Source organism: Porcisia hertigi, chromosome 30 (genome assembly GCF_017918235.1).
Source record: "Porcisia hertigi strain C119 chromosome 30, whole genome shotgun sequence".
NCBI classification, from domain to species: domain Eukaryota; phylum Euglenozoa; class Kinetoplastea; order Trypanosomatida; family Trypanosomatidae; genus Porcisia; species Porcisia hertigi.
This window is the reverse complement of record NC_090589.1, coordinates 1,406,141-1,431,945: the sequence shown is the minus strand read 5'-3', so window position 1 is coordinate 1,431,945 and position 25,805 is coordinate 1,406,141. Positions and strand designations below refer to the sequence as shown.

General features: G+C 53.8%; 7 protein-coding genes across 7 annotated transcripts; all 7 read right to left on the bottom strand.

Moving 5' to 3' along the window:
* Nucleotides 1-234: 234 nt before the first annotated feature.
* Nucleotides 235-657, bottom strand: JKF63_03139 (uncharacterized protein; the record flags this gene model as incomplete). Its single annotated transcript, XM_067899160.1, has 1 exon — nucleotides 235-657. One exon carries the CDS (start codon nucleotides 655-657, stop codon nucleotides 235-237), a length of 423 nt encoding a protein of 140 aa, XP_067755604.1.
* Nucleotides 658-1,587: 930 nt separating this feature from the next.
* JKF63_03138 (uncharacterized protein) lies at nucleotides 1,588-2,793 on the bottom strand (the record flags this gene model as incomplete). The annotated part of the gene is made up of 1 exon (XM_067899159.1): nucleotides 1,588-2,793. One exon carries the CDS (start codon nucleotides 2,791-2,793, stop codon nucleotides 1,588-1,590), a length of 1,206 nt encoding a protein of 401 aa, XP_067755603.1.
* A 1,183-nt stretch (nucleotides 2,794-3,976) lies between these two features.
* On the bottom strand, nucleotides 3,977-4,408 carry JKF63_03137 (uncharacterized protein; the record flags this gene model as incomplete). The annotated part of the gene is made up of 1 exon (XM_067899158.1): nucleotides 3,977-4,408. One exon carries the CDS (start codon nucleotides 4,406-4,408, stop codon nucleotides 3,977-3,979), a length of 432 nt encoding a protein of 143 aa, XP_067755602.1.
* Nucleotides 4,409-5,855: 1,447 nt separating this feature from the next.
* JKF63_03136 (uncharacterized protein) lies at nucleotides 5,856-8,159 on the bottom strand (the record flags this gene model as incomplete). The annotated part of the gene is made up of 1 exon (XM_067899157.1): nucleotides 5,856-8,159. One exon carries the CDS (start codon nucleotides 8,157-8,159, stop codon nucleotides 5,856-5,858), a length of 2,304 nt encoding a protein of 767 aa, XP_067755601.1.
* A 5,451-nt stretch (nucleotides 8,160-13,610) lies between these two features.
* On the bottom strand, nucleotides 13,611-16,010 carry JKF63_03135 (uncharacterized protein; the record flags this gene model as incomplete). Its single annotated transcript, XM_067899156.1, has 1 exon — nucleotides 13,611-16,010. The coding sequence occupies one exon, from the start codon at nucleotides 16,008-16,010 to the stop codon at nucleotides 13,611-13,613; it is 2,400 nt and encodes a 799-aa protein (XP_067755600.1).
* Nucleotides 16,011-17,892: 1,882 nt separating this feature from the next.
* JKF63_03134 (uncharacterized protein) lies at nucleotides 17,893-20,514 on the bottom strand (the record flags this gene model as incomplete). The annotated part of the gene is made up of 1 exon (XM_067899155.1): nucleotides 17,893-20,514. One exon carries the CDS (start codon nucleotides 20,512-20,514, stop codon nucleotides 17,893-17,895), a length of 2,622 nt encoding a protein of 873 aa, XP_067755599.1.
* Nucleotides 20,515-23,042: 2,528 nt separating this feature from the next.
* Nucleotides 23,043-24,896, bottom strand: JKF63_03133 (uncharacterized protein; the record flags this gene model as incomplete). Its single annotated transcript, XM_067899154.1, has 1 exon — nucleotides 23,043-24,896. One exon carries the CDS (start codon nucleotides 24,894-24,896, stop codon nucleotides 23,043-23,045), a length of 1,854 nt encoding a protein of 617 aa, XP_067755598.1.
* Nucleotides 24,897-25,805: the final 909 nt, after the last annotated feature.

Here is a 25,805-nt window from a genome sequence, read left to right as displayed (position 1 = left end):
TGGCATGGGAACGGGGCGGAGAGCAGTCGGAAGACGGGAAGATGAGAGCCTAATCCCGGCACCCGATAAGAAACACCTGCAGGAAGAAGCTCACCGCCCTCAGCTCTCGGTTGATCAGCCCACAGAGTCATGGAGAAGGGGCGCGAAACTCGTCTAGAGAGCGCCACCCTTACCGGGTGCAGAGACAAGAATACGGACTCATTTATTCCTACTCCTATACCGCTAGTACACTACCTACGAGCGCGCAACAGACAAAGAGGAGGTTATCTGTGCCTCAGGAATGCGGTAGCCGAGGGCCCCACGGAGCTGTCCGTGGTTGAGACCCCGAATCAGCTGGTGCTCAATGACGAAGCGCTGCATCTTGTACATTTCGCGCTCATCCACAGCAAAGTCGTAACCCCAACCAACGTACTTGTCACAGTTGGAACAGAATACATCGCGCACGCGGTGCAGACCCGTCATCAGCTGCTTCTCCTCCTGGTGACCGAAGTAAGAATTCTCGCAGCGGGAAACAAGTAAAGCCTTGCCGTGGCGGCCCCGAAAGTTGTCGGAAACAACGTCCTCGGCGACGCAAAAATGAGCACCGCAAAATGCACAGCCAAAACCCCCTTTGCCTCCGGCCGGCGCAGAGAGGCGCGTGCGAAGACGTTTTACCATACGGACAGACGAATGCCAGCGGTGAACCAATGTGAAATATATAAATATAAATATATATACATATATATATATATATATATATGCCGAGAGAAGGTGTACAGCGAGTGTGAACGAAAGTAGCGGAAGTGTATTTGCGGAGATGTCGGCTACTGAGACAGATGCGGTCTCTTCTCTTGATTCTTCTCCCAGGCACGAGAAGGCTTCGGGTCTCAAGCGGGAAAGAGAGAGGGGGGGGACAGAGGGGGGGGAGCGAGAGACGATGCAGGGATGGTCGGCGATGTGCCGTATGCGGAGAGAACAGCAGCAAAAGACATGCAACATGTCGGGTATATTTTGTATTTGGAGGTGACACCGCAAGCACCAGCATGAACATGACTAGATCCATTGCGCACAGGGATGCCAGGAAAAGAGTCGAAAGACGTAGGAGACGGGCAACAACTTAGACTCTGTCTCCCAGTACAGCCGTATCCCACACACACACACACGCTCAGAGACACTAGACTGCCCTAGACCGCATAAGGCCTCTCAACAAGGAGTCTTACGAAAGAGCAAGAAGAAAGGGCATAAAAGTGCACGCAGGCACGCTGTATGACAGAAACACACGCGAGGGTAAGTTGTACACCCGCACAGAGAAAGCACCACGTTTTCTGATCTTATGGCCTTTCGGGATTCGTTTTGCTCTTTGTTTCCCCTCAACTCCTTCAAGCGGCCTCGCACTGCATACACAGACACACTGTTTACAAAAGGCCGGTCAATATGGACACTGTTCCCCAACTGCCTATATGGCGATGACTTTGGAAACCACCGGGCCTGATAGAAATGGGGGAAAAAAGTTGAGATAGAGAGGTCAGCGTACCGGCATCCGATACAGTCCCCCCCCCCACCCCCTGCTCACACACACCGGGAACCAACCTGAGCCTGTCACTCAGCTCACGCGAAAAGGCGAGACGTCATCTGCAGCGGCACATGTGCAGAAGAGGGCAGTGGCTGTCCGTTTATTAGTATACCCTTAGGGTTGGGATACGCATGCGTTAGAGTGAGCTCCAACGGCTCCGCCTCCACCCCTGGACATCCTACAACGTTGTGGGTAATGGTTTCGACCGGAGTGGTCGCGGGATAAGTGATGACGTCGCCAATCTTGAAGCAAGTTGAGCGCACCTCGTGCATAAGCAAGAAGCCAAAGTTCGCCTTCTCATCAGACACCAACAGTGTGACGGGCTGCATCGTTGGCTCGGTTACGATGTCCACGACCCCAACAATCTTGGCGAAGGTGCCCTGGGTGTACTTTTTGCGGGCCTGATCGATGCGGGTGCAGATTTTCTTGAAGTCCCGTTTGCCGATACCGCTGGCAGTCTTCATCCGACTCTGTGCGCGCAGCAGCACTTTCGCATTTTCTCCCGAGTAGTGCCAAGTGCCTTTAAGGCGGTCGTTGTCAAGGCCAAACGCCTTCCAGTAGCTCATCGATGCGGCCCCGAAGTAGCCCAGAAGACTTTCCAGGACAGCCTTGTTGTAGTGCACATCGGGGTCCTCGGGATCCTTCCGCTCTGCCTGCTGCATCGCCGCCAGCGCTCTGCGAACGCCGTCGAACGACATGCCCTCCAAGGTGACTTTTGAGAGCAGTGAGAGCGCCAACGTATTCCAGGCATCTGCGTCGTCTACGTTAGAGGTGACGGCCGCGCGGGCCTTCGCCACAGAATCCTCCAAGTACACTTTGCGCTGCTCAGTTGTGACACCCTCCTCACCGCAGCGATTGCGCTGGATTTGACTGTACTTGCACAGTGCCCCGGTGTGCGCAGGATCCACACGCAGCGCGCTGTCAAGAGCGTCGCAGGCCTCTTTAAAGGCGTTACGACGCAACAGGCATTCGCTGAGATCAACCCACGTCGACGCCGAGCCGGGTTGCAGCTTCAGCACCGTATTCAGATCCTTCTCCGACTCCCGCGAAACGCGTGGAAGTAAAAGCGTCGCCTGACTACGCAGTAGCAGAATTCGAACCTTGGTAGCTGTGTTCTTCTCCTCCTCAGGGGGCGGCAGACTCGCCAATACGTGCTCGACGCCTTGGCGCACTGCTTCGTTGAAGACGCGCACTCGCTTCAGGTCGGCAACCTCTTTCTCCAAGGAGGCGAGGGCGGCCATTGAGTGTCTTGTAAACGACTTCCTCGTTGTCTATACTGTGCAGTTTTGTGCCTGATGTTTGTCGTGCGTGTGCCGCTGACTTTGAGGGACGGTGGATGAGCGAGCGCAGTACCCCACAGATGGGGTGAACCGTGAGAAATCGGTACAACGGACGAGAATAAGGGAAGAGGGTGCCAATAACAACACACGTTAGAGGCTCCACAGATCACTAAACTGTGACACCCGCAGAGAACCCAAAAGTCGAGCAAGAAGTGGGAGGGGGGAGAGGGTGGAGGGGGGAGTGGGGAGTGGGGCGGGGGGTCGGGGGGAACCCTCTATTGAGAGAGGGGGAGGGAGTAATGGAGGTGGTGTACGGGTTATCTAAGGCTAGTTGGGTAGATTCAAGGGAAAACTTGAGTGTGTGAAGTAAATGAAAATAGAGTCCAGGTCTCTGTACATGACCTTGACGCTATATCTGGCAGGAAGACCAGTGCGAAGAGGAGGAGGAAGAGGACAAAAAAAATCTGGGTGGGTGTACGCTTGTTTTTTGTTTACTTCGTTCGTCTCTGTGGGTATGAGTGCGAAATAGGAGACACAAGCGCGCCCACGCAAAACAAGCTATGCCAAAGAGAACCAGAAATGCACTTCACACCAAAAAAAAACAGAAAATGAATATATCAATGAACGATATGCCTGATGTGCTCGCCGCCACAGCTATGAATGAATGGTAGGTGACTGAACCTTCCTCCTACCCCTACCCCGCGAGAGAGGGAAAGAAAAGAAGGAAAGCCAGAAGCAGAGAGCGGAGAGTAAACAATACGAGATGCAGCGTGGGAAAGACCATGCGGGAAAGTTGTGCATGCAGGGAAAAAGGGTATATGCTGAAGTGGGGGTGAATAACCCCCCCCCCTCATGGGTAGGTGGTCAGACAGCATACACGTGACTGAATGGGGGGGGGGGGACGGGGAGGGGGAGGGGGGGAGGGAAGCCACGCCGTAGGGAGCGCACCGTAATCGTACCAAACGTCAGCATTGCGACGGAGAAAACTGTTGCCCTCTTCATTTCCGTTTGCGACACACCTCACCACTCACTAGTGGGAGTTAGTGAAGAGCGAGTAGGACGGGCAAGAGAAACAGCGCCCAAGAAGCAATACCACTCTATGTCGGTGATGCATGCGGGTGCATCTGCAGATCTACTGCGGAGCCTACAGAGCGGCTGTGTAAGTCAGCAAAACCGCCTCGCCGTTTTGTGTCGTCACTAGAACCTTTTTGTGGGAGCTGTTGGCCACCCGACACAGAGAGAGAAGGGAAAGAGTCGACAGAGGCGCTGCAGAGTCGTCGATACGCCACGCAAGCGCAACGCCGTGATTCTTATTTTCATCTTTAGCCTCATAGACGTGTGCGTGGCAGCCATAGATGTGGCGCGTTCTCTCATCCTCCAGAACGCAGCGGCAAACCTTCGATCCAGCACGGCTTGGCGAAGAACTGCGATATCGCAAGCTCAGAAGCAGGTGTGATAATGAAGAGGGTGGGGAAGCAGCCAGACTGGGGGAGCTGCACCCGTCTTGTGAGGATGCGCTCTCTGGAACGCCCTCCCTTGGCCGTTTGCGCACCAGAAGAGAGAGATGAGTCCCCATTGAAATAAAAGCAACACACTGCAAAGAAAGCGCTGCAAATCAAGTTGGATGCGAATGTGTGTCTGTGAGTGAGTGTGAAAGAAAGAATGCTCCGGTGAACAAAAAGAGAAGCAGGTAACAATAGTTTCGAGAAAGTTAGTAGCGCCGACTGCATACCTCTGCTACAAGGGCACGCCCCATTCCACAGAAACTACGGCACTCGCCCAAGTAGAAATCTCCTATTTTGTGAATGCTGGTACCTCTGCGAAATGAGCGCTGCCGCGGGAAAAAAAGGAAAGTGGAGACAATTTAGCTCGTAAAGTAAGACAGATATATACACATACAGATATATACATATACATATACATATATATATATATATATCGAATGAATACATCGTCCTTTCGTCAGGGGGGGGGGGCACACTGAACCTCCCAAAGATTCGTGGAACCCGGGTTGGCCTCGGCTTGCAGTGGTGCACACTCGAAGAGTGCCGACGGGGGCATACACAGCTATTGTGGTTCAAAATCTATCGAATCTCTCCCCCCCCTCCCCCGCTTGCTGAGTACGACTACGCCGCCTATGCACTACAAAACAAAAATGGAGATGCGTTATAATCACGGATTGTAGATGACGACCCTCACGTCGCGTGTTCCTCATTACGCTCAGACTCCATGAGGACAGAACAGTACACGCTGATCTCCCCAAAAGATCTATTTTTTTTCAACACAAGAATATAACACGTCACCCAGCCACCCGAGCGTCTGTCACCGGCCCATTGCATGGTGCCTAGCGACGGGTGACACGCGTTGCACAAATGTCGACTCACTTGCTCGAGGGCGTCTCCCCCCTCCCCCTTCCCCGACACACACACACACACACACACAAAAGGCTCAGCTCACCATCGCTATGCAGGTCGATTTACGGCCGCTCCAAGGACGCTAATGTCAATGTGATTAGTCTCCACTCGAGGAGTGGATCAAGGCATCCCACACCCGCGCGCAGTCAGGGCTGAGGGGGCGGGGGGGGGAGGAGGGGGAGTAAGAGAGAAAATGCGTACGAGTCACGCTGGTGCATTGCCCCGTTGTGTGGCATGATGCAAGCGTGTGCAGTGTCACAGTTCGCTCCGACGCTGCGATGTCCACTGCGTGAAGGCTGACATCGGCAGTGATGGATCGCACTGTCTTCGCGACGTCAGACCTACTTGACCCGGTTGCCAGCAGGGGTGTGACCCGACATCGGCGGGCGGGGGAAGGGGAGGGGAGGGTGGTTAAACAGCTGTTTGGTGTACCCACAGAGTGGGTAGTGGGGGCCTTCATACCCTACGCTGAGTTGTGCCCTGTCATCAGGGGGGGGGGATGAGGAGATGAATGGAATGGTGCGAAGTGCACAGACTGCAGAGAGGAAGGGACATTATCGATGGCGTGGTGCAGAAAGACCTGGTGGCCATCACTGTCAGTGCAATTCTTCAGTCCGCATCCCCCATCGCATCACATGGAGCGGTCAGTGACTGCGCCTTGTACATTTCAGCCACCTGCTCTGCACTCGTGGCGTCCACAGGCTTCTTGTCGTCACGATGACGCACGTAGCGAGGGAAGCGCAGAGCAATACCTTTACTGGGGTCCACGAGTCCTACGGCTGCCCGATGCACTGGTGACACTGACAAGTCTGCCGCCTTCACTTCCCACACCTGCGACTCGGTGAGCCACACATCTGGCTCCTCCTCACCCGTGCAGTAGTAGCGCGGTTTATCGTGCACTACAAACGGCTTCAAAGACTGCGTTAACCTCTCCAACTCGTCGTCTTGGAAGCCAGTGCCGACTTTGCAGATGCTCTGGTACTCGTCCGCCCTGGCGTCGTAGCACGCGAGTAGGAAGCCCCCAAAGACGCCAGTTCGCTTGCCCTTGCCATAGAAAGCCGCGATGGGGACGAGATCCAGCGTATCTGAAACGCCGTCCATGTAGTCCTTCTTGAGCTTGAACCAGTAGTGTGAGCGTTTGGCCGGGGTATAGTGTGCCTCCTCCTCGAGCGTTTTTACCATGAGTCCCTCGCAGCCATCCACAATGGACTTTTCCAAGAATTTTTGTACGTTTTCGACGTTGTCGGTGTCCAAGTACGTGGCGAAGGATAGTTTGGCCGGTTGGGGACGAATGTACCGCCACAGCAGCTCGCGGCGCTGCTGGAGCGTTTTTTCCAGCTGCGACTCCCCGTTGAAGTACAAAATGTCAAACGCGAAGACGCAGACGGGAATGCTGACATCCTTCTCAGCGATATTTTTTCTGCCCCGGTGCTGCAGCACCTGGAAGGGTTGCAGAGCCCCGGACTCCGGGTGCACGGCCACAACCTCAGAGTCGATTATGAAAGAATGCACTTCGGCTGAGTCGAAGGCGTTTGGCAACATTGAAATGATGTCAGGGTATTTGCCGGTGTGGGTCTCCGAATTGCGAGAAAAGATTGAGAAGCCGCTGCCCTCCTCGTAGTGAATCTGCGCCCGCTCACCGTCATACTTGTACTCCGAAGTAAACCTCTTGCTCTGTAAACGGTCCAAGATTACGGTGACGCTTCCCGTTGGGTGCGCCAACTGAGGCTTTACCGGCAGCCCAGGCCGAATAGAAAGCTCTTTCACGTGCTGCATCGCGAGGGAGCTACCCGGAACCAAGATCATGAAGCCGTTTGCCAGGACTGCTCCCAACACGACGTCTAAACTTGGCACTTCGTAGAAAATGCGAGCGAGATTGTCAGCGCCGATGTTCAGCACCGTCTGCAGCTGCACCTCGTTCATCTTGTGGATGTTTTCTCTGCCGATGAAGTGAAGAGCGAAGGCATAGCCTACAGCTGCCAATGCGGAGGACTCGGCGAGGCCAATGCGCATCTTCTGCTGCAATCCGCGTACAATCAAGTTCACCTCCGGACCCTGTGCGTCGCGCAAAAGCCGTTTAACTAAGTCTGAACGCCGTCGCATGACATCCTTGCCGCTCATCATCGCGATCTCCTTGTACGTATTGAGCACGCTACGCGCGGAAAGCAACTTCGGTTTTACGAGTGTGTTTTGCTTCCGCTTTTGCATCTGCGCGATCTCTGCCAAATCACCGCTTTGCCGATAGGCCTCCCTGGTTCGGGCCTCGGTCATACCGCAGCACTCAGCAACCGCCTTCACCAGTACCGCATCGCCGATGCCGAGCTCCACACCCTCATGCTGCGGTGCGTACTTGTTGATCACCAAGTACATCACGGGAACCAAGTCCTCCGGAGACCGCTCGATGACAGCGAGAAAGAGGCGGGTGAGGTGCTTCAAGCACTCCAGGCGCGAGCTGGTGGCGCTAATGTCTGCCAGCACGTCAACCACTGATGCAAACGGCACCGGCACCGATGCACCAGTGACCGATGGAGCTTTAGGGACCGAAGGCGGCAACCACACTGCCCCGAATGCCGACACCGGATCGAAGGTGGGGTCCTGGAAGAGCTTTGCCATAGACGTCGCCGTGGGCGGCGGCATATCGGCAGTCAGCATCTCGTACTCGTGAATGTGTTGTGTGTAGTAGTCATTTGTCAACTCATTCCAACTTGTGCGCGGATAAGTGGCGGTGTTCGAGGCCGGGATTTTCGTAATGGAATGATCAGGCGGGATTTCCTCCTCCCGGGGCCGCTTTTGACCCTCGTGGTTTGCATGGGTGATTGTCTTCGCCGACACCTCATGCAAGAAGTCAGCACTACTCGACCCCACCGCCGGGGCCTTGCGTGCGAAGAAGGAGTCAAAGGTAGCTTGGCGCATGACACTCCCCCCCCCCCTCACACACACACACACACTGGCAATATGTGCCAAGCAAACTGTAGAGAAACTTGGCCTTCTTGAGGTCAAGTGTGATCGCAACTGTGCGCAAATATGTGAAGAAAAAAAATCTATGAATCACAAATGTTTTGAGCAAAGAGGGATGGTAAGCACTTTCTGCGCCGCAGTGCCCCCTGAGTGTTCTATGCGATGTGCACCCCCGAGCCTCCGAATATGCGCGAGAGACGGTGTAGCAGTGGGTGACAGCGCTTACCCAGAGTGCATCTTCGTTTGTGCGCGTATTCCAGCGTACTCACACGTTGAACTTTCCGGACTGGGCCACACACACACAAACACACAGTCGGGTAAGACAAGCAAAAATCTTCAAAGGAAGTGGAACAAAGAAAAAAAAAGGGGGTCCCCCCTTGTGCGAAACCAAAGGAGGGGAGAAAAGACGGGGTGCAGAAGAGAATACGAGATAAGCGGCCTTTGCTGCCCGTCACGAAATGTTTATTCACGAGTTGCATATGTACACTAGCGACTACAGGGACTGCAATCCGCTCGTTCATTGTCACCGCAATGTTCCCGCCCTTACGCCGCGACGCTGTATCCCCGTCTGTGATGCGGATCGGCAACACCATGCATCAAGATATTCTTTATTGACTGAGAGCCGCTACGACTGAAGGAAAGCACACGGCGATGCCGCTGGCACGCGATTCGCCAGCCCTTGTCAACTCCCAGAACAACCGGGCACGTGCAGGAGATGAGGAGCAATTTTTTTCTTTGAACATCACACACTGGGAAGCAAACATCGTTCTGCCCAGGGGAGGGGGGTAGAGAGCGAGACACGTCTCAGTGTGCCGCACTGTCTTTGTGGGTGTAGTTCTGAATCTCATTCTTTTACAAGGAATGGAAAAGATTCAACAAGACACGAAGAAGTGAGGCACACGTACACATCCGTACACATACCGCACGTTGAGCGGGCGATCCACATACGCAAAAAAAAACACACAAAGAAACCCCTCACCAGCGCCAAAACAAAAAAAAAAGACGGTTGAGTCCACAAAACTCATCTGCCGTCGAAACACGACTTTAGACTTCGCTATTCCTTCCGGCATTTCATGATTACCTCTCTTCCTCGTGCACCACACCCTCTCCGCTCAGGTATACACACACAAAGGCTGACTGGCTCAGACCGATGTAGACACACACACACACACACATGGAGAGAAACCCCCCCCAAAAAAAAAATGACAACCGGAAACGAAGAGAGACAATAACATCACAAAAAGAGGGGGGAAGCCAATGGAAAAAAAACACGGTGCCGCTGGGTGGAGAGACGCCAAGCAAACAAACGCACAAGAGAAACTCATTAAAGATAACAAACACGCAAACGCACGCAAAGCGGGGAGCGGCTTCCAGTGCACGCGGCGAAGAAGTGACACAAAGACCCCGAAAAAATTAAAAACAAAAGTAGAAGGGAGACGCACAAATCACCAAATATATAAATAAACATTTTTTTAATTGACAACACGCACATAGACAAGGAAGAAGGAAACACACACAAAAAAAGGCGCCAGCGCAGTTCCCTTTTTTTTTCACTCTGCCCCTGTCACCCCGGTACCCCTTGTGCGCTCCGCAAAACTTCGGTGGGAGAAAAAAAAGGGTGTGGAGAACGAAGTCCACCTCACGCGATGCACCCCATCCGTGAGTGCGCCGGTGGCCCATCCAAGAAAGCTCATGGCATCACGCACGTATCTGTACGTGCACACACAAGCACACACGTGTATACAAACGCACACAGAGGCACGCCAAACATGGATAGACAAGCTGTGAGAGGGTTGGTCAGTGAGCCGCCCCCCCCCCATTTATCGACCACCCTATTTGTTCCATCAGCTCCGAATTGACCAGAAGTTGAAGCGTAAACGAAGGCGCGCAAACAAGCGCCAGTTGACCTTTCTTTTTTTAATTCACTGCACAAGAGCGACACTTGAGGAGGAGAAAGGGAGGAGGAGGGAGGAGGGGGGGAGGGGGGGGGGAAGAGGGCAGGGGAGCACACATAGACACAAAAAAAAACGGCAATTTTTAGGCGCTAATTTTCCCCCTCTAAATGCGCACGTGTTTGTTTGCGTTTATATTTTCTTGTTCGAGACACAGACGCGGCATTAGCGTCGGCTAATAATAATAGTGGTAATCGTAGTAGTAGTGGTGGTGGTGATGCTGGTGGTGAAAAATATTAGTAATCATCATGACAAGAAAGCCCACACTCACCATCAAAAAAAGGAAAAAAGTAGAGCGCACACCCAAAAAAAAATGGGAAAATGCATGGGCGCCAAGAAACAAACCGAGATGGGGAGTAGGAGGGGGAAGAGAGCGCGAAACATGCGCCTACATACAACGCCGGCGCATGCGGGGCGGAGACGGAGACGGAGGAAAGAGCAACCGGGTAAAAAAAATAAATAAATAAAAGGACAACAAAAGAGAAAAGAGGGATCTCTAAAACCCAAGAAAAACACGACAGTGACACACCAAAGAACCAACGTGATGAGAACGGAAGCGAACGACAAAGCAGCGCAGTGACAAGGAGAGGGGAGGACATCCAGACACAGAGGTACACAGGGACAGACATCACACCAGATAGTGTCAGTTGCGCGAAGGTCAAGAAAAACAGCGATGGAAAAAAAAATGCTGACACTACGGAAAAAGACAAGAAAAATGAGAAGACGAACAAAACATATTTAACTTTGTTTTTCAGAGATGGGGCAGAAATTAGCGTCCCGCAGGTTCCCCCCTCCCCCTCCCCCTCCCCGCCTAGCATATGGACTTTGCCCAACGAAGGGTGAGTTTTTTTTGTCAGCATGAAAGAGCACCCATACACATCATTTGGCGCGGAAGGTGTGGTTCACCGCTCCCACGCTCCCACAGTCGCACACCTCATGATGACCCCATCCAAAGCAGTATATATCAAGTCTCCCTCCCCCCTTTTGAAGGAAAAAAAAAGAAAAGGAGCTGTGGCTCATTATTCCTCCTCCCCCTCCTCGTCTCAGTCGTCGGCCGCGGGGTACAAAACCGGAATGCTGGAATAACACCGAGACACAGAAGAAGACGTCTCTAACATGGGCAGTAAATCTACACACACACTCACATATGCCCGCTCCCCTGCGAACGAGATATAAAGAAGACGGAAGAGAATCGTCGGAGGAAGCGCGGTACGCTACACGAATTCACCAACGCACACAGGATGGAGGTAAGCACGCAACGAAAATAGACGTGAAAGTTGCGGTGATTCTGTTGATGCGCCCCCATCCCACCCCCACCCGCGTTGTGCCGGTGTGTGTGTGTGTGTGTTCCGGCAGTAGCCACATACACGCATATACATAAATATATATATATATATTCGCTTGACTTGTTCCTGGGAGCATGACACGCAAAAACAAAAAGCCCTCTAGGCGCGAACGAAGCTAAGCAGGTATGGAGAAAGGAGGGAGATGTGTGCGTGCGTGCGCCCATGACTCCCTCTATGAATGCACGTGGTGGCGCTCACGTGGGCCTCCGGTTCCGCCCGTTGTATCGCGCTGACGCTCTGCAGCGCTATTGCATATGCTTCTCTACCATCCTTTTTTTGGTACGCTTTTGTTTGTCTATTTCTCGGGAATCGGGGAGGGGAGATGCGCGCTACAAAATCCAAAGACATCACACAGCGAAAAGGTGAAATTATCACAGGGGAGCGAAGAGAAAAGGAGGGGGGGGGGCGACAAAGGCAGGAGGTGCACGCACACCTTATTGTTTGGCGAGCCCAAACTTGACCTCTGGAATATATATATATATATATATCTATATATACAAGGAAGCACCGATCCACCTATGTCTAGTGTGTGTGTGTGTGTTCACTAGATGCACGAAAGAGACGGACGCCGTCTTCCCAAGCAGAGAGATGCTTGGGGGGGGGGGGGGAAGGCACGTAAAATATATATAAAAAAGATAAACGTTCGATCGCTTCATCTGCCATCTGTAGCGAGTTGTACGGAGAAGAACAGGGTTAAAAAGGGAGGAAACCAATGAGGATTCTGTAGCCCTTCCTTCCCTCCCTCCCCCTCCCCGCCAGCCATGACTCAGTCTTTTGTTCACCCCATTCTGCCATATTCACTTCGACACCCTCACAGCATGGCAGCTGTGCTCTACCCTCTCGTGTAACTGCCGGAAAGAGACTCCTTGAAAATGCCGCCACAACAACAGCGCAACACACCAAGTCGCCTCAGATAACACCCATCTCTTACGTAGCGATGCCGCAGGAGAGGTAGTCGCTAAACAGAGACACTGACAGGGAAAAGCTGTGGCAGATACGCGCACAGGGCTTCAGCTGTCAGAGAATAACGGCAAAGGGAACGCGATCTTCGCCAGTGTTTACACGGGGTGAGGCTTAGGTAATCAAATCAAGCACAGCGAAAACGATCCTGTCACCAAAAAAAAAGTGGGACGGTCAGCAACTCCGTGCGCCTCGAGGTCAGTCCTCATGAGTAACATCAGGACAAGGAGGGACAAACTACAGAGCGGGAGACCGGCGACCTCTGTCTCCACCAGAGAGCACCCGGCAAAGACCAAAAAAAAAGAAGTAGCTTCCAGTAATAATAGAAATGTAAGGGGGGACACTTCGTCTAGCACAAACGCACACAACCTCACGCACACCTCCCACTATGTGCCATTGGGTTGCAATGTTTTTGTGAAGAAAAAAAACATTTGGCACACGCACAGTGGACATGAGAGAGGAGGGAGAAAGGGAGAGAGATGAGGAAGCGCCCTCAAACGAGAGAGCACACAGTCGATTTGTCGAATCGAAGCCACGAACGCCGCCCCGCATTTCGAGAGCGAAGAGAAAAACAGAGAAGTGAGAAAAACAAAAGGACCACAACACAACCAGCGCTTAGTATACTCTATGAATTAACACCAGCGACCTCTCTCTCTACGGTTCACTGGCACACGAACCCAGACACATGGAAGCACGGCAACTGACGGATGCCAACGACTTCGATGTGTGTGCCGAGGGCACACTACTCACCACTAAACACAAGAAAAGATCGCATAACTCCTCAGAAGGGCACCCCGGGAGAAAATGGGGGGGGGAGGGGGGCATGCGCACTTACCATGCGCAAAAGCTCAACATATGTGATCTACTTCGCCTCAATGCATAGGGGCTCATGAAATAGCCTCGACCTGAGACGCACACGTGCCTGCTACCCACGCGCCACAAAGAAGAAACCAAAGGGAAGTTTTTCCGTGGCGGTTGAAAAGCCCCGCTTCCATTACTCGGTAGAATGAGCATTGGCTGTTCACCACCACACCCTCACGGTCCTTTCCGGGTAAAGACGCAGACACGTGGAGCGGCTTTTTTTCTTGCAATTTCTCGTGTACGAACCTCTCAGCCTCGCACTTCTTTTTCCCGCGTAGTTGCCCAGGCTAGAACATTCGCGGTGGCTGGTACTGCATTATATTGGAGTTCATGCCGGGGTGCATATTCATGTTCATGTTCATGTTGCCCGCGATCGGGCCGTGTATGTTGTTTATCGGCATTTGGACATCCATCTGCGCATCGATGGGACCCATTTCCGCGTTCTGGTTCTGGGTCTGTGGAACGAAGAGAATCTCAGACGTGGGGAAGTGCGAGACGAAGACATTGGGACAGAGACGCTCGCACGCCTGGCCAACTAGCTGCCGCGCTGCGTTCACCACCTGCACCATTTCATACGACAGCGGCTCCTCGTAGTTGATGACGCGAATCGCCTCGAAGCCCATCGTGAAAAACCAGAAGAGCGTCTGTAAGTCAGTATCCAGAGCGTACATCTCAGGGAATGTGATGGACAGCTCTTCCATGGTGCACTGCGGGTTGCACAGCACGTAAGTCATCAGGAAGCCTGCAGAGAACTCGGCTGGGAAGTTGAATGGCAGGAGTTGCACAACGTTCTTGAACTGGTCCCACGGCACCGTCGTTGTACGGTTGGCGAAGAGGAGCATGGCGACAACCTCATGCAGGACCCGCAGGGTGCGGCTAAAGAGACGAGAAATGACGCCAAAGGCAGCCATCTCCGGATCGAAAGGACCGGACCACGGCCCGCTCACGTTGGCGGGAATGATAGACACCAGTCGGGAAGCAAATCGCACGCCCACGGGAATCGAGTCGTCGACGCGGTTGAGCACCACCACCAACGGATCGTCGTTAAGCGTCCCCGTCCGCATCAGTTCAATCAGCAGCACACCGTACTCGCTGAGCGTCGGGCAGTCGAAGCGCTCGAGCGCCTTGCAGTACACTGACGGACCGCTCGACTCCGCGCCGTCCGTGGCGTGCGTGAAGTAGCCTAGAAAGTCGAGTGAGCGCAGATAGACGGCGGCTAGCGTGGCCTGGATGGATTTATAAATGATGGGCTCCGCCACCGCGCAGCCGCAAAACGAAACAATGTCAGTAAAGTACACGCTTTCTGCCTCACGTGTCGCCTGGAGCAGATGATCCTCCGGGAAGCTCCAGTACGCAAGGTCAATTGTAGGTGGGTTGCTCAGTTTGCAGACGCGCGTCTGTGAGTCTGACACCTGCTGCTGCTTCTTGAACACGACATACTGGCGAATCCAGTAAAAGTCGCTTGTCTTGGGGGCTATCGGGAACAGCTGAAAGACCACCTGCACGCGAAGGGGCAGGATCGACTCCGCGGCACGGCGGTAGGCGGAGGTGTCAATGAGCGGCCAGTCGTCCGCGAGGACCTCTTGACTGTGGATAGCGAAGGGAAGTGGCAGCAGCGGACCGCTCATGCAGAAGTAAAAGAATACGACGGGCATCGGACTACCAAAAATCGAGCGGATTTCGCAACGACGCGGTCGGTTGTGAAGTGTTGACAGTGGCACCAGCTGCGCGTCCATTGTGAACACCGGCGCATCCAAGGCGCCCATGTTGCGACGCAGTAACATTTTCTGGTCGTCGCTGATGCGGTGCTGCCTCATAAACGCATCTACGCGAGTGGGGTCGCGTGGCAGACGACAAAGGTCGTCAAAGGTCTCGCGACGATTCTTGACGCGAAAGAGGCGGTTTTTCGTGTCGTAGAGGACGATGGCGCTGAAATCGTCCTCGGAGAACTCGGCGTTGTAGCGGCGACGAAGCGCAGCAATCATGGAAGCTTTAGAAACGCAGTCGAAGGTGCCGGCGACCATGTCGATGTTCGTGATCACACGATCGACACCAGGGAAGGCAAGAAGCTCCAGAGACCCAAAGGCCTCCGAGGCCACCGTATTCGATGGAGCGAAAAAGGCAGAAATTTGGCTCCACGCTAAGAACGGTGCCCGCATGGTTTCCTCCGCAACTTCGCAAAGCTTCCTAACAATTAAGCCCTCGACATCCTCCTCGATTACAAAGCGTGAAGCAAATTTTTTCTGTGCCTCGACCGGTACGCTGCAAACCGACTTGTTCTTGTTGTAGGCGCTGTACGATGCGACTTCCATCGGTGGGGTCGGTGATGTCGTGTCCTGGTCCTCCATCGGGTGAAACCCACAGCCGTTGAAGACAAACATCGGCTTAAAGTCCGAGTCAAAGGCCCGGAAGTACTCCCCCAGTTTGCTCATCATATCCGTGTACTCGCTAATCACAGTGTAGGCCGACCATGGAGTAGAGGCAGTGAAAATGGTGAGTGGCGCGGTCGCGTGCACGTCCTGGACAACATCGTCTAGCACACGGTTGCCGTCGAAGACGATCGAGACCTGGTTGGAGTTTGGCAAGCGGCGCAGTTCACTCAGCTTCAGTCCTTTCTCCTCGACCTTGTTCTCCGTGACGAAGCTCTGGATGGTCGACGCCATCGCTTGCTTTGTGTGTGGATACATGGTGCCTCGTACAGATGAGAGGAACGAAGGAAAAGAACGGACGCCACTAGGGACGCAAGGCGACACCTCCGCTCAGAGAGACGAGAGGAGAGAGTCGAAAGACAACAACAGCAGTGACGTGCGCACGGCTGCAGGGTCCAGTTCAGCACCTTGTGGGATGTGGCTTCGGTGCTCAAAGCGCCCGCTAAAACGTTATGACGGATTCGCTGGACTCCAAGTGCCACTCCCCTCACGACTTCTATGCAGCCAACACTCACAAACGGAAGGCGAAAGTAATGGCCTGGGAAAACACACAAAAGATTACCAAAACAATCTGCGACCGATTTCACAACAAACGTGAAGGTGCTTCGTACGCTGCACGACTCTGACTACAACAAAACCCCTGCAGGTAATGTAGAGAGTCAGGCGCGCACACAGACGCACACGCACGGACAGAGAGAGAGAGATTTGGGGAATAGTGTTGCTCTGTGTATGTAGTCTGTTGTAGTCTTTTCGTACGTACCTCCCTCAAAGCTGGCGTACCACGCTTTTCGTGTGTGTGGGTGGGTAGGTGGGTGGGGGGAGGAGGAGAGGTGAATCGACGCACGCAATCCGCCGAGGGCAGAAAAAGACTTGAAGGCGAGGGGGAGGGGGGAGAGAGAAGTGGGCTGTACTACTGCCAAGCACCGAGCGGAAAGTGAATAGCTTGCAAAAGCCAAAAAAAAGACCAAGTGGGGAAAAAAAAAACAGATAAGCCTGCAGATCTGCGCAGTGAACGTGTGGGGGAGATGCTCAGGCAATGTGCAGCGTTCGAAGCCGATGAGCGCAAGGAACATTATAAATCAAGAAAAGCGTGCACCATGTGGGTGGCAGCAAGTACCACCAGGAAAACGAAAAAAAAACAGTGCGAATTTGTGTGCGTGTAGTAAAGAAGGCGCAATATATTGACAGACGCGCATGAGTGCGGGAACGGGGTAGGGAGGGGAGGGGGGAACGCAGCCACGTATTGGTGGCACGCGGAGAAGACAAGAAAGCAGGCCGACGTAAGGAGAGAATAGTGGGAGGGAATGTGAAACAAAGAGTGAAATGACCACCCATGTCGAGCCGTGTGTAGCGTACACATGCGAGGGACACGGGCTGCATAACGTGGGGTCTCGGTAGGGGGGGGGGGCATTAAAATGGGTGGGAGGTTTGTGTCAAGCACCGCTGCATGTTGCCACCCTTCCAATGTGGTCACGTCGTGTACTTTGGATTTTGAAACAATATATATATATATAAAGAGAGATATACGCGAATCACCGGTGTGCGTGGGTTAGAGCGAGACGGAAGGAAGAAAGCGGCAGATGCCCCTCCACGTTCACAGGGCCAGTTGCTGCACTTGCGCACTTTCAATGGGTGACACAATGTTACTTCACGCTGCTACTACAACACAGCAGCACTGCCCTGTAAGACTTTTGTACAAGACCAAAGCACCCGATGCACTCAAATTCAGTTCATCCGTCCCGCACCGACTGTGCATGTCCGCCACACACGTACGCACACGGTCTCCGTAAACTTCGCGAAAAGGTCAGGAAGTGAGACTCTTCACGTGTGGCGTGCGCAGAATAGCAAACTAAAGAGTGGGCCTCACCGTGCGAGAGAACCGCTCCACACGAATGCGCGCCGGAGAAGCAGGGGCGCTAGCCGCACTCAGGAAAGAAAGTAAGTTCAAATGAGTAAACACGCAACAGTGCAGCTTACACACAACAGAATAATGTACACACCCACACGCACGCCTTGTAGAGATTCAAGAGCACCGGCAGCATCCACACCATCAACGCGAATGGCGTTCGCACAGTTCCATCAACCATCACTTGCCCCTTCAGCTGGTCACCAAGACTTCAGTCGGTTGTACCGTGCCTACTCAAGTCGCAAGAGGAGCCGGTTCAAGCGACAATGATGGGGAAAGCTCACGGTACAAGGGCGCGTACACCTCCCAGTGGAACAACAACATGTGGCGCAGCAACTGGACCTCCTGCTTTAGCGTGTCCGTCACCAGTCCGAGTGGCGCCACATTATCCGTGTTTTCCAGCAGCATGACCTCGATGAACTGCAAGACACGCCGCTCAAAACTCACGTACAGCGGGTCCTCGGTGTTTGTCATCTTGTCGATGGTCGACCGCACTATCTGCTTCTCGGCGTCAGATAAAGTGGCTAGTGGGGCGAGAGCCGCAAGTGAAGACTCGTCGTCGTGAGCAGCCTCTCCCACATGCAGACGGTAGAGCTGATTTTCGATGAAGTCAATCACCGAGTCTTTGAGCTCATTGAGGCGGATGTCCTCAGCGAGCAGCGACATAATTTGACGGTGCAGGTGGCGGATGGCCGTCGACACCGTCACCGGACTCATTGCGCGGCGGGCTAACACGCTAGAGATGGTGCCATCCAACAGCAGCAGGAGTGTACATTCCTGCACCGTATTCGCTGCTTTGAATATGATGTGCTTCTCAAAGTAGAAGATCTCCGGCGGCAAGTCCACCCATCGATCAAGGCTCGTGTGCCTACCGCTACGCAGCAGATCCAGCGTACCGATCAGCAGCGCGCCGCGCACCTGTCGCTCCTCCGCCGTGATAGATGTCCAAGCCTCAGGCACACTTGCCGAGGACCATGACAGCACACGCTGATCATTGATGAAGCGTTGCAGAAAGGTGATTGACCCCGACCACTTTCGCGGGGGCGGCAAACACGCTGCGATAAACTCTCGGATGTACTGCACCGCATTCTGTTTAAGTGAGGCGTTGATCATTACAAGGGAGAACTTCGCGACATCCTCCTGCAGGTCTCGAATCGCCTCAAATAAAAAAGAAAACGCATTCGCCACCGCGGTTCCCACGTCAGGCGTGCAGTGCTCGATGTCATCGCAGACGACAGACATGCGAGCCGCCATTGTCGCCTCGCGCGCTGGGGAGCTGCATTCGATCACTTTCTCACCCACAAAACGAACCAAATTGGAGATGTTGCGTGCGCTACCGCGAGCTTGGCGCTCAATAATGTTCCAGTCTAGGACGTCATGGAACTCCTGTCGCAGGCGCGGACGCAGGCGGGGTGGAAGTGCCTCCACAAAGCGGTCCTCCACGAGTGCCAGGAAATGGAAAAGGCGCTGCAGGCGCAGGGGAGTGCTGTTGAGGTCTGCAGCCAATTGCTGAAGCTCTGCCTGTGTGAGGGCTGCAGTTACCTCCGCCTGCACCTGCTGTGGCTTGCTCTTCTCTGTTTTCACCTGCATAACGGCCTCATATGCTTTTTGTGCCCTGAACTCTTTCTGAAGAAAGCGCTCGCGCCGCTTGCGCTCCTCGTGATCTGCCGGGGGCCGTGAAATGCCCCGCTCGTCCACGTACCACCCAGGCGGCAGCTCAGGCCCAGTACGGCGCTGGCCGCTGGCGGACGCTGGAGCCATCTTGGGTCCGGAAAGCCTCCCCGACGACGCGGCCGCGCGGTCACCCTCGTCTTCAGATGCCGTTGTGTTGACGTCAAGCATTACACACGGAGGTGTAGCGTGCTCGATTCGCGGTGTGGAGTCGCACGCCTCGAGCTGCTCCACACGCCGCTTGACCTCGGCAAACTCATCGGTGGTGCAGAGTCGCGAGAGCCGCTGATAAAGAAGCGCGGTGAATCGTTTAAGATTGTCATTGTCTGGATCCTTGCGAGAGTGTCCCACCGCCTCCATCAAGGCCTGGCGGGTGCAGCTGACAAGCTCGTCACGAGCATTCTTTGTTTTGGGGAGTGAAGCATGTGGACTTTTATCGCTCGACCGTGCCCTCGGAGACTCGGACTTGCTAGCGCTGTCTGCTGCAAGCTCCCACTTCACTTGCCGCGAGTATTGCTGCCACGCACTCCGCATCGACTTCAGCAAAGAGTGGCAGTACGCATCGTCCGTCGGACATGCCCCGTAGACTTTAATCTCACGAACGACGTCGAGCAGATGGCGCGCACACTCTCGTGTCCACTCGGAGCCCCTTCGGCTACCAAGTGCAGTGGATTTCCGTGTAGACGGCGGGGTGCGAGCCTCATCAGCGCCAGCCTCTGATGCAGGAGATGCCTGTGACGCGAAGTAAAACGCCAAAAGGAAAGTGTGTGGATTCATGGTTAGCCTCCGCTGAGTGCGCACCTGCACCTCGCCCTCCACGCGCTGCGACAGTGGCGCCGCCCGTACGTACACCTTACCTACATGCCGCTCAATCAGTCGAAGGGCATGCTGAGCCACCGTAACGAGGTGCCGGCGATGCGGCTTGCCGGTGGAAGGGCAGGTGGCAACACAGGTAGTGCCGCAGACAGTGCAACTCCAGCTGTCCGTGATGAGAATGTGCTCCACTTCACTGGTATACAGAGGTGTCGAAGGGTTGAGGGAGAGACCGAGGTCCTCCAGTTGCTGCAGATCAGCGCTCAGCTCACGCATGCTATCTGCAATCCGCACGTACTTTTTCGGCACTGGAAGACCATCCATAGTATCGGTGACGCCACCGTCGACTGCATCATCAAGAGCGCTGGACATGATTAGCAAGAAAAGCAAAAGAAGTGTAGACCCCAAAAAAAATGGGGGGGGGGGCACTGTGCAGAAAGCCGAAACCCCGACAACGCGTACGCCCAAGGAAACGCGATACTCACTCTGTGGATTTGTTCAGAACCTAGCGGAGACCCTTATACAGTTCGACCACACACACACACACACACACACAGCAGCAGCAGCAGCAGCAGGAGACAAAGAGTGTCACACGATCCAAAAGAGAAGCGAATGCCAAAGGTAGGTATAACGATGAAAACCTATGCGGCACCGATTGGAGGGAAAGAGAGGAGGTGTGAGAGACTGGAAATATTTGCACCAACGGGTTGATCATGGGCACTGGCGGGGAGCGCGAAGGAGAAAGTATGGAAGGGGGCGGAAGAACCGAGAACAACCTCAGAGTCGCGCCGACAGTATCGCTGATATCAAAAGCGGTGGGAAGAGCAGCGACGTCGCTTGCATAGAGAGAGAGGTGAACGTGCCGCATGAATAGCTGGCCGTCTCTTCGCACCATCATGGTCGCTACGGAGTGCATACCACATACAACAGCGCATTCCTTGAACATCCCAAAGTGATTTCCTCTTCGCTCCTCTATCAATCAGGATTCCACTACGGCTCGTTAGTTGAGGGGAAAAGCGCCGAATAAATGAGGCGGGGGAACAAAGAGGGGAGGAGAAGCAGTGCCAGGTGCAGGCACCAACATCACTTACAGCGTGCCCTTCCCTCCCCCCCCCCCCCCCATAGAGTAGTTTTTGGCAGGTGGTACCGCGTGGCGACAATAACATGGAAAGACCCGCCGATACAGCGAAAGGGAAAAAGTGGGAATAACTTGCAGTAAACTAAATACACACAGATACACACAGACACACACACACACACACACACACAGACACACAGACATTCACAGACAGACATTCACAGGTACCAGATTCAAAGAGGAAAGTGAATATGAAGGAGGGACTCACCGCAGTATGCGCTCGCGACATAGCCACTCAAAAAAAAAGGGGGGAAGAAGAAAATGAGGAGGAAACACGCGAATGCGCGCAGCAGCAGGACATCGTCATCGATGTGCGTACAGTACATCCATTAGAAGACGCACAGAGACACCTGCCAACACGAAGAAAATCCCCATAATGCACTTCAGCGTAAACACATCGAAGAAGCGTGAGGGATGAGAGGATATAATCAACACAAAAAAAAAACTGAATACATATAATAGAAAACCCGCAAAGGTGTGGGGGGGGGGGGGGAGACGGAAGCACAACAAAAAGAAAATAGCAGCAGCAGCAGCGAGCATAGCACAGTGAGAAGGGGCAAACAAATAGGCAAAAAAAAACACAAACACCCACACACGAAAAAAAAAGGGTCGTGCGATGAGGAATTTAAAAAAGTCTTTCTACTGAGAGACGCGAATAAAAAAAGGTAAAAGGCGCACGACTGGATGGCTCAAAGCTGTATGATGCGTGTACACAATCCAAAGCCGCGGTTTATTCCATCAAGGACACACCGAGACGCTCATCGCCCGTACGCGCAGACACGTGCGGGTGTATTATACACTTCGCATGTTTTTGTGTATATGTTCTCTTCACACGCACAGCTTTTTTTTTGTCCGTAAGACGACTCTTCAGCTCTCCTTACCGCTTCCCTGATCCCTTCTGCAGCTACGACTCGACTTCTGCTTTGTGCCCGTCTGCACCAGCTCAAGACGACGCAGCCATCACCTGTACCACGTACTCGTGCTCCCCCCTTTTTGAGCCGTTTTTTTCCTCCAATGTTCACCTCTATTTTCCGACGCTTTGTTGTCTCAGAGAAAGGGCGAAGGGGGAGGGAGATGGCAGTAGAGCAGTTTCTGATGTGACCACGTCGGCGAGGCCGAAGAGCATCCTCGCAGGTGACCGGGGGAAGGGGAGGGGGGAGGGGGGGACTAAAAGAAATGAGAGAGCGCAGACACGAATAACAGAGAGAGGGAGGGGGCACGTTTCGAACGAGAGAAGCATCATTCACGTTGATGTTCCGGTTTTATCGGTTCCATATCGCAATGGTATTCTGTTGTTCCCCGCCCACGTGAATGGTTCACTGTTCTTTTGAGATCTTAGCGCGTCCCCCGCCCTCCACTCGCCTCTCCACGCCCCCGCTGCTGCTTTCCTTCTTTGCGCTTTCCTTCGTCATTGGCGAACCGTCCAAGGGGGGAGACACACATAAAAAAAATGTGTAAGGGAATGTACCATGGATTTCACACGTATAAACGTGTACACGTCTGTGTGTGTGTGTGTGTGTGTGTGTGTGTGTGTGTGTGGATGGGAAAAAGATTAGCAGGAAAACGATCTCACATGCGAACGTCTCTGTGAGAGACCACGCCATGGTGTGTGTGTGTGTGGTGCGTAAAATGGGAGGGGCGAGAGGACAACGACAGACGCACACGTCAAGAGTAAGCCTTCTCGTGTCGCTCTTATCACGTGAGCCCCCTTTCCCTATATTTCTTAGTGATCAGACTAACATCAGGCATCTCAGACATGACATTAGTTCACCTCCCAGATTCGCGCCACGCCGTCCACGGATGCAGTCACAATGGTGTTGCCGTCAAGCACGAGCCCGCGCGTCAAGTCTTTCCAGGCGTTTGTCTTGAGCGCCAGCGGCCGGTTCATGTTCCGTGGATCCCATACGTGGAGGTTTGGGCCGCTGCACGCGGAAATATAGCGATCATTCATTGCCACCGCCGTGATCACCTCGCTCAGGTGTTGCTGTGCTGTCTGGTGGAACCCGTTGCGAACATCCCAGAGGCGCAAGGTGCAGTCGAATCCGCCAGTCACAGCTATGTTTCCATGGGCGCCGACTGCTGGTACCTTCTTGTTGTGGGCGTTCGTAAAATCTGTTATCACACAGTAATAATTGTCGATGAGAGTGCAGGTGCCGGTTCCACCGCCGACGATCGTCTGGTTGAGATGGGTAGTGCACATGGCCTGAATAGATGTTCGACAAGCGATGAACGAACTGTTTTGACGGTCTGAATGCAACACGCACACAGTAGCGCTGAGCCCACCGGAGAGCACCGCGCTATTCACATCGTCCGGTTTCGCGTATGTGACAGCAAACACATCGTTTTGAAAAGAAGCGACGGAGGCCGTTGTCAGCTCTTGGTTTGTAAGCGAGTAATTATAGATGACACTCCTTCCATCCTCACAGGCCGTGGCAAAGTCAAACTGTGAAGAGAAACTCACATCCCAGATGCACGCCTTGTGCGGACGGAACTGAATCAGCGGAAGCCCGTCTCGGTCAATGAGAACGACATATCCGCTGTTTGTACCCACGGCGAAGCGGTGGTCTCGAACGTAAGAAAGAGAAATAAACTTCTCGTTTGAGCCGAAGGAGTACTTTGCCACTCGTGATATGCCATCGCTGGACGGACCAGATTCCGCACGCATTCGGGCGCTCGCGCTCATCTCCAAGAAGGTGCTCTTCTCGAGGTGCACGATGTTCACCTGGTTAGAGATGCGCACCTTCTTCCGGGTGGCAGTCACCTCAGGTTTCGCCATGGTCTCCCCAGGGGGGACCTCGTCGCCGTAGATGGCCAGCTTTCGGTTTGCGCTTTCCGCGAGCTCTTCGCAAATGTCCACCTCAGTCATGTTGTTGTTCTGCAATCGACTGCGAAGTGTCACGCTTCCGCGCATCAGCGCCTCAGGGAAATGGGGGTGCGGCTCGCACATGAGCAGAACGCGAGACTGGGGATGCATATTGCCTGCGGCCCTGACCTCCATGATGCAGTCGCTTATCTGGCGCAGTAGGGTGATGGACTTCGTTGCCTGCTCGACGTAAATCCACAGCCCTTTCTCCAGTGACTTCTTCAACACCTCGCCGGCTGCGTTGATGGTCTGGCGCGTTTTCATGCGCGCAACCGTTTCGATATACATGACCTCCACATTCGCCTTCAGGGCCGCCATGGTAATGGCTAGGGCGGGGTTGGCTCCCTCGCACATGATGATGATGCAGCCGCCCGCCCCACATCTCACAGCGGCGTCGTAAACAACACCGGAGCTGTTGTGGGCCACGCTATTATTAAACTCCGGCGGAAGAGGAGGAAGCGTCGACGGAGGCTTGAAGTCTGCCGCGGCTTCGTCGTCAGAGCTTAGGTCAAACTCGTCTTTTTGCTGTACACCAAGCACTACCAGCACCTGGGACCGGTTGCTGTGGTGGCGGGCCTGTTCTCCTCGGCCATCCCCTACTGGTACCCCACCAATAGAACGCACCACCATGCCCACCTTCAGGGAGGAGAGCGAAGGGAGTGTCTCGTCGACGTGCACAATGCGGTTCGCCTCATCCAGCGTCACTCCACTCGCGAACTCCTTTCCAAGGACACTGGCGTAGACAGCGGCCATGATTACCAAAAACGGGGTTTGCGGTGTGTTGTCAGGCACACAGCAGGTAACTCGAAAGGTGTGTAGGAACAAGAAAAAATTCTTCAACAATGAAAAAGGGGGAGGGGGGCCGTTGCGTTTGAACTCTTTTGGTACGGAAGTGAGCAACGGATACCCCCCCCCTCAGACCAGCCACGACAAGTGCAACGATGTACAAAATCAGAGAAAGAGAGAGGAGGGAATTGTGGAAGGCCCAGAAGTGGACACTATCTAAGAACCGCACAGCTACGACACAACTTAAAAAACTGAGATGCGCAAACGACACCGGGGGCGCTCTTGAAGGGGAGGGGAGGGGAAGGGAGGGGGAAGGAGGGAGGGGAGGAGAGGGGGAGGGGAAGGGAGGGGAGGGGAGGAGAGGGGGAGGGGAAGGGAGGGGAGGGAGCGGGGGTCCAAAGCGAGAGACCTGAAAATCAAATGTGTATGTGTATATATTTGACCGAGCTCTACAACACACACAACCCGAAAAACGGCGGAAACTCAAGTCACGTGCGACTACTTAGCTGAGTGAAGATGAGAGGGACGGCGGCAGAAAGAATGAGAATGAGAAGAGAGAAAGAGATCAGTGCTTCTAGTCATCGAAGGGATCACGCGCATCTGCCGGTATCAGCCACTGAGACAAATAGCAACATAAAGAGAGCCAAAGGGGGTAATGTCGACGGCATCATGTGCGCCAATACGTCTTCTTCGCTTTTCCTCGCTTGCAAGCTCCCCCTTCCCGAGAAAGAAGACACTCATTTGGTATCGCACGCCACTTGAGTTCGTGAGACCTCGAGCTACTGGTAAGGCTACATGAATGTTTTCTGTTCGCTCAACGTCATCATGGGGTAAAGCAGTCCATGTGTATGGACAGACGCGAGCATTCCCTCCATC